This window comes from Aegilops tauschii, chromosome 4 (assembly GCF_002575655.3).
Source record: "Aegilops tauschii subsp. strangulata cultivar AL8/78 chromosome 4, Aet v6.0, whole genome shotgun sequence".
NCBI classification, from domain to species: Eukaryota; Viridiplantae; Streptophyta; class Magnoliopsida; order Poales; family Poaceae; genus Aegilops; species Aegilops tauschii.
In genome coordinates this window covers 525,577,299-525,585,466 of record NC_053038.3, presented here as the reverse complement: position 1 = coordinate 525,585,466, position 8,168 = coordinate 525,577,299, and the positions used below count along the sequence as shown (strand labels likewise).

Below are 8,168 nucleotides of genomic sequence, written 5' to 3'. Positions count from 1 at the left end.
TCATGTTCCTCACTTGTAGGCAATCCGCACTGATGAATTCCTAACTCCTTAGTCAGAACAAATTCCTCAGAGACCAAAATATCTTCGTCTCTGTCACTGAAAAAATTGACTGAACTGTATGAGATTTCCAAAGGCTTCACTCGAAGGATTGCGTAGGTGTAGGCTTTGAGATGAGCATCACTTGGAAATTCTTCCTTAGTTTTACCTTGACCCCCTTTAACAGTACGATGTTTCCTATGACTCAAGAAAAAGAAAAAGAAACTACGAAAACAAAAGTCTTCACGCTTCATAATCCTCGCATCAATATCAATGTCTTCAAGGACACACCAATTTCCTCATTTTCAAAGTCTTCAAGCAAACCAAAGTCTTCAAATGAAGACATTCATATTTAGGGGTCGACTTTCTTCAGAAATCTCAACTTCTGAGAGACTTATAGAACCCGTGTACACTCACAAACACATTAGTCCCTTAACCTATAAGTCTTCAATACATCAAAATCACTAAGGGGCACTAGATGCACTTACAAAACTTCATTATTTTGATTTTATTTTAGTTCCTATTTCATTTTCTTTCTTCTTTAAGGCTAGTACCGATGCCACCAATTCATTACTTCTGAGCAAAATATTTTTGAATATAATTCCTCTATTATATAATTATTCTTGCATGATATAAAAAGCGCAACTTCTATGTAAATTGTGTGCAAGTTTTATTATTATTTGTTTTTTTCTTAATTTCCATATTCTTGAAGGGTAATTCCAGTGCCAGTAAGTTATTCTCTCTTGGAAAAATTTATAATTTTGATTTAGTTTTGGTTTTAAATTTATTTTGTATCCTTTTGTAGGATAATAGCGATGCCACTAATTCCTTTGTTCTGAGAAAACTTTTTTTGTGCAAAAATTCCAGGATTATATGCTTATTTTTGCATATTATAAAGAAGTTAATTTATGTGTTACTCGGGAATAAGAAGGCTCGATAAACTTGAAGTTTTTTCTTATGGTTGGGTAATATTACTTTCCTTTTAAATTTTGTGTTTGTTTTAATTTAGGGTTAATCTAGTTCCATGATTCATTTTCCTTTATAGAGAAATGTTTTCTTCGTTGTCTTTTACTGTTCAAATTTTCTATCAGATATTTATGGACGTTTGAGGCAAAAGAACAAGAAGATTACCTGACCGGAACTATACCTATGTAGTGTCTCATTCGTAAAGCAGAGGCATCATAAGGTGAGGCGAAAAGGCTTGATCGTTTTCCTCTGGTAGGGAAACTTAGCCGCAGCCACCAGGAGAGCCGCTCCTGCTTCCCGCGCCATCTTCCGGCAGCTCTCCTCCTCGGCGACCTTTTGGTCGTCGGTGGTGAGGAGGGTCGCAGGATCCCGCGCGTGTAGATTGTTTTAGCTTTAGGTTTTAAGACCAAGAATCTTAGGGTTTTGGATCGTTCGATGTCTTTGCTTCGGTGGCGACGGTGATGCTAAATAAAGAAGCTCCGGATTCTTCTCCGACGATGCGATCGTCTCTATGGTCGGTGAAGGATCTGGGAACCAGTCTATTTAAGCGGGGAAGTCGTGGTGGCAACGGCATCCTTGTGGTGGACATGTGTCCTCGGGCTCTGCCGTTGCGACGACGTCTACTCCAACGTTGGCATGGAGCTTGGGAGGTAGTCGAGGAGCGGATGGAGATTGTGGTCTGCATCGACAACATCTGGAAGACGGAACGTGTGTTAGGCTCGTGGTTCGTGGATGGCATGTATGGTTTCCTCCTCCAACGTCTTTGTCATGTGAGGGTGCCAGATCTGGAGTACGATGGTGTGTCCGGGGTGTTGCCCCAGTCTGATTCGTTCAACGGTAATGGTTTCACCTTTGCGAGCCACCTTGGGGGTCCGCAAAGCTGCATATCAGCGATGGAGCCGCGTCGAGCTCGGGTGAGAAGGTGATCCGTCATTTTTTCTGTCGGTGGGTGCTGTGGTGGTTCCAAAGAAAGGTGATGAGTGTTGGTGTCAAGCTCAGAGACGCTCTGCTGTCTTTCCAGTTTTGTCATGTCGGTCTTTATGTAACTTATACTTTAACCTTTATGATATGGATGAGACACATATTTACCATCAAAAAACACAGAGGCATCATAAGTATAATTAGCAACTAAATATAGGCATCCGTACATGCACAATTAATACATCATGCATGCACCTGTACATGCTACATGCATCATTGGCCGGGGCATAAAAGTAACTGATGAATTAACCATCATGCATGCTAGTCAAAACCGGCACATGCATGCAGCTGGCCAGGCCATCGGATTGCCCGCATCCTGTAGCATCCTTCCAGTGTAGCACCGTATCTCGCATTGAGAATCTGCTACATCCTTTCTTTTATATCATCTATATCTATATGTAGAATCATGCAGCCGCCATCTTCTGAATATGTGCAAGTTTTGCAAGTATATAAATTGGTGTGATTGCACGGAAGGGGTCGAGGTCGTACTATTTTAGAACGGGACGGAACATTCGAAGCAACAAAATCTTTCTAGCTTAACTGGCATTAGGCTAATTAGCTGGTGCGCAGGATGCGTGTTCGATTCTGCGTACTCCCAAGCATTTTTTGGGTGCTTTCTTAGAGTTAGTGGGCCGCTGCGGCAGAATGCCTCTCGATGGACGGGCCAAAAACATCACGGTTTTTTAACGAACCTATTACGATGCCTCGCCCAGTCTAGCGAGGGACGACGGACGAAACCTGTTTGACGGACGACGACGGACGAATTTACAGTGATAAGAAGCAATACCCCCTTTATTATTTGTTTTGTATTGTATTTATATTTGTATTTGTATATATATAGATACACACATTACCAATACGAGTGTCTGTATCCTCAAAAAAAAAAAAAACGAGTGGCTGTCCGATTAGGATTCGTACGTCCGACCGGGCTTGTATAAGATAAATAGCTCACCACATCATAAGGGCCCGTAACCAAAGCCCCAGCCTGCCTCCGCGCGCCTCGCGTTCACATATATACGTCGCCTTCACACCGAGGTCGAGGTTGAGGTGCCACGGCCGGCCGGCGATCTATGGCTGCCACCGGATTCAATTCCAAAGCGTCGCCGCTGGAGCCACACCCCATCAGGGCTTTCATATCCAAGCGTGAGACGGCGAGAACTCAGAGTCCACCTTCGAGGCCACCACCACGACCGTGCAGCACGTCCTCAGGATCAAAGGATACCCAGCGCTGAGCGAGATCTACCCAAACGGCAAAGGCTTCAGGTCGGACTCCTTCCCCGTGGGAGGCACGAGCTGGCACATCGACTTCTTCCCCAATGGCGACAGCCCGGAGACAGCCGGCTTCGTGTCCGTTTTCGCCGTTCTCGATCGCACCGCCACCGAGGTCTCCACCATGGCCAAGGTCGGGTTCGACCTGCTCGACCAGGCCACCGGAGAGCCCGCGCCGCGCTACGCTAGGGCCGGCAACATCCACGATTTTACCCAGCTGGGTGAATACTGGGGCTTTGGCGACTTCATCAAGCGGGAAGAGCTCGACAAGGACAAGGACTTGCTCAAGGACGGCACTGCCCTGTCCGTCAGGTGCAACGTCATGGTCCTGGATTTCCTGGCAGCCCCCGCCATGCCGCCGCCACCGGACTGGCCACTGCACATGCGTGACCTCCTGCACAGCGGGCAGGGCGCGGACGTGAGGTTCCTGGTCGGCGAGGAGACTTTCGCCGCGCACCGGTGCCTGCTGGCGGCGCGGTCGGCGGTGTTCAAGGCGGAGCTCTACGGCCCAATGATGGAGGGCGCCACCCACAACATACGGATCGACGGCATGAGAGCCCAGGTGTTCAACAACTTGCTGCATTTCGCATACACCGACTCGCTGCCGCAATCGGACCAAGACGACGACGTGGTGGTGGCGATGGCCCAGCATCTCATGGAGGCTGCGGACAGGTATGCCATGGAGAGACTCAAGCTGCTCTGCGAGGACGTGCTACGCCGGAAAATCAGCGTGGCGACGGCGGCAACCACTCTGGCCTTGGCTGAGCAGCATGGCTGCCACAGGCTAAAGGAGGCGTGCTTTGAGCTCATCCTCAAGTCTCCCACCACACTAGATCAAGCCATGACACCAGATGACTTGGATCATCTCTCCAAAACCTGCCCTTCTCTTTTGAATGAGTTGACCTCCAAGCATGCCGCCATTTATTCTAATCTCAACAATGAAAAGGCGGAGAAATCGCTTCCTTCGTCAAATAGAAAAAGGGGAAGAGCACCGACACCAAGTTTGGGGGCGGCCACCGTTCGCCACACCCGCCGGCGCCCCGCTCCAACACCCAGCGCCAACCAGCTCCCTGCTCGCCGTCTTCTTGGTTGAGGAGGAGGAGGAGGAGGAGGAGGAGGAGATGCGGGGCACACGGCGGAAGAGGAGGACAAGGAGACGGCAGGCGCACACATCAACCAAATTTCAAGGAACCGGTCTCTGCCCCATGCATGCATCAACGCGTCGCTTCTACACTTGTACTGCTCTGTCTTTTCTTGCCCCTCAACCTAAACTAGAGCGTGACATGAGTTAAATCTTCTTTGTTTATTTTGTATGCAGTCGGTTGGCTTGTTGTGCGTGATCGTCAATTTTTTTTATTCATCATACAATAGCAGTGTCAATCATGTTTAAACATCTTCGTAAGATGCCGAGGAAGTTTCATAAATAATTGATGAGTGCGAGGTTTATTTTAGAATTTTCCCCAATATAATTGAGCTCAAATTCTTGCCCATTTCGTATTTTTTACATTGGGATGACGTGTAAGTGGGTATTCATGTTCGTCTGTGCCTTTTGTTTGTAAGTACGTGTCAAGCAGCTATACCTAAGCACATTTCTCGCACTTTGGCTATTCTCCCCATCTCTAATGTCCATGCATGTGATTCGCCCTTCTAGTGCTAACACAGGACGCTATTCCAGCAAACGAGAACTTGATCGAGCCTTTGTCTTTCTGCTAATTTTATCGAAAAAGGGTTTCCTCCCGCTTTGTATACAAAGCAACCAACGGAGACAACCAACGATAGGTGCTGGAGCGGAAGCAGCACAGTCTACTAATTTTTAATCGCCCGCTCGCAAAAAATAGTTCAGCAGGCGTGAACACAACAGACACAATAACAGTTTCAGCTACATTCTACATAAGCAAAGCACATGAAAGATAGCCATGGACGCATCATCACATTGGATTAATAACACGCTCCTTCAGCCTACAGGCTGCCCTAAACCAAACGGAACAGGTGGAGCCACTCATGGGCCGTTCTCAAAGGCACAGAAACTAAGTTATCACACGCACAGTCTGAGCAAAAATTCAGTAACCACCGGACTATCAAGAAAGCACTGCCGGACCTTCATACTTATAACCACAGGATTGGTATGAAACAACAATAAGTAAAAATAACCCATATATAAACTTCTCATTCGTGTCGGGATGAATGCCACGAGACCGCCATCTGCATTGATGAAGGTGTCTGACACCACACGCGAATGACTTATTCACCGAGACGAAGGTAGTACTATTCTTTCACAACTGGAGGCTCGCTAGCCGGCCAGTGGTAGCATGGTATCAGTGACAAGAACAAAGTCGATGTCATGATGTTAAGGTAGTTAGAAAGAAGCCCAGTCCCACTATATATCGTGATGCAGATTTCATGGGAGGTATAAATGTAACTAATGGCATCACCGAGGGATGCATCTCTTTTGCTGCTTCAATGTACATTTTTGTTTTGTTAATTTTGGCAATGAATGCCAAATATGAAGTTGCATCAGTTTTGCCAACAGGTATGCACTGAATGTGCAATGTCGAGAACAACAGTAATTGAACAAAAAATGATAACCGCTTTATATAATTGCACAGACTGTAATCAACAAAATATATTTCATCAACTTCAAGTACGCTGACTAACCGGTTCATCCCGCTTTTTCTTGGACGCGCCTGAGCTTTGTGTAACAGTCATCATGTAATTCAACATATAAGATTATAATCTACCTTTAGCAGTATCTTTTTGAATGTCAAACAATGTTAACATATTGTCACCAGAGTTCTACAGTTCTCCTTCCCGCTTTCTTCTAGACATCTAATCATATTTGCCACATAGGCCAGCTGGTCAACAGTTGGTTCATTATCATGATCGTCATAGTTCATCACTTCTTCGGTTTGACCGTCAAAGAAAAATGTTTTTTGGCGACATTTCCAGTTTCGTCACCAGGGCTTATGTCACTGAATAGTGCAATTTTTTTTAGCGGGCCACTATCGGCAAGGGTGGGAAGAAGGACAAGTGGCAACACAGATGGTAGGCCATGTGTTGATATAAAGGACGTGGACCTAATGGGGTCTTGAGTCATGATTATTGGGTTAGGGGCGTGTGGTGTTTATTTCTCCCCTTGCAACACACGAGCTCTTTTACTAGTTGAATTCAAAGATAGAGATCGAATATGTTTAAACTATTTCATATTAATCTTGTATTTGAAGCCTCGACCCCTTATGTTCTCTACATATATGCCCCGCATAGGGTCAAATAGATACAACATAAATATTAGGGTTTCGGTGATTTTCCACTACAGGAAAACAGTTGTTGCCTTGTGTTTCACCATACGCCGAGTGTAATTTTTCGACCACTCGGCTTGTAAATATATCAATGTAAGCCAATTTCAAATCCTAAAGCACACGGTGAAGGCTAGGCTCTCGGTTTACACAGTTGTAAGCTGAGCAGCCCCACAAACACTCGCCGTAGACAAGGCTCTCGGCATACTCCGACAAAAACACTCGCTTATACGCTACCATCAGCAAACTACCCTGCCACATGGATGTGCTCTCGGCACCTCACGTCTCCATGACGGCACGCGGTATAATCCGACTGCCCTCTACTGCACTGTTCTTCATCAAGACTCCATGTTACAGCTGGTACGTACGCATGGTTTGGACATAGTAATTAACAACTCATGTGCTCCACCAAAGCATGTGAAAGTGATTGATTGTTATGCCGCATTTTTCATGAATCTTGTTGGCTTCCTGTACTTGCATTACATGGTGAACCTTAATTTTGCAGCGAAGCTGATATATCCCGGCTGGTGGTGTGATTCTTTCTGTAGTTACATAATTCAAGAAGAGTGCAAATCGAGATGGCATTGTCGTGATCAACTGCGCACTGTCCAAGAGTGTCAGGATCTCACCGTTATTCTTCAGTTTTATCAGGCTTTCGACTCATACCAGCAACAAGCAACGAGCTTAGTAAGGCAATCGGGCGCAACAAGCAACGAGCATAGTAAGGTGATGGGATGGTCCAGAGATGCTATCTGTTTTGAGTTGATCCAGCATCTACGTTGATATGTAAATTTGGTGTTTACCTTTGCTCAAGGCTTAAGTGGGATGAATGTAATCATAGACTTAATCTTAAACTCTTCACTCGGGACTTGATTATTAAGAAGTATATAATCTAGCAAAAACCTAGCTTGCATGGAAATATATTATGGAGTACTTTTTTGTCTTGATGAAGCTGAACAAATCTTTGCACCTTTTTCGTTGAATAGGCAACTTTTAAGCCGTGGTTATGATTAAAGATGTCGTCTTGGGTAAGGTAATTTATTCTTTCTTTAGCCACCTGGTTTTCAAATGGACACATGTACTACATACTACATTACATAATTATATGATGCAACTATTTACATTGTCATCGCACCTCATGTCATTAGATGGTGGTATTATCCAAAATGGCAACATTTTTTTATCAGCGTGTTATTCAACTCACCAGATCGAGTGCAGTATTCTCACACCACCACCATCATGATGGAATGGCACAATCGCATCTATGAACAGAATTAATGATTGATAATACTGACACTTTCTTAATTTCTTGGGTCTTCATGGTACTTAGTATAACACACTTTCAAATTACTTTATTTAGTCGTATGTTTGTGGTCTTACTTTGTTGTACATTCCCAATTACTTCGCTCAGTCACCTTATAGCAGGATCGTTGAAGGCATCTCTTAAAATAAGCAAAACAGACACTTCACGAAGTTGGTGCTTTAGTCCATATTTCTATTTCATTGAATCACAAATCCCGTTGATAAAATGTGTTTGTATCTTATGTTAATATTCTTTGTTTCAAAGGACTTAAATTCAAAGAGATTTACTGAAATACAGCATGGTGCTACATGAGTTATCTG

General features: G+C 44.7%; 1 protein-coding gene across 1 annotated transcript; it reads left to right on the top strand.

The window, feature by feature from the left end:
- Nucleotides 1-1,499: 1,499 nt before the first annotated feature.
- LOC109732386 (BTB/POZ and MATH domain-containing protein 2-like) lies at nucleotides 1,500-4,345 on the top strand. The gene is made up of 2 exons (XM_073497423.1): nucleotides 1,500-1,916; nucleotides 3,182-4,345. Exons 1-2 carry the CDS (start codon nucleotides 1,500-1,502, stop codon nucleotides 4,343-4,345), a joined length of 1,581 nt encoding a protein of 526 aa, XP_073353524.1.
- Nucleotides 4,346-8,168: the final 3,823 nt, after the last annotated feature.

Bases quoted from the DNA above. Each gene is read 5' to 3' on its own strand.
- LOC109732386 (XM_073497423.1), top strand. From the start codon at position 1,500: ATGCGATCGTCTCTATGGTCGGTGAAGGATCTGGGAACCAGTCTATTT. The intron at 1,917-3,181 runs GTGAGAAGGTGA...ACGACCGTGCAG, and splicing joins TGGAGCCGCGTCGAGCTCGG to CACGTCCTCAGGATCAAAGG.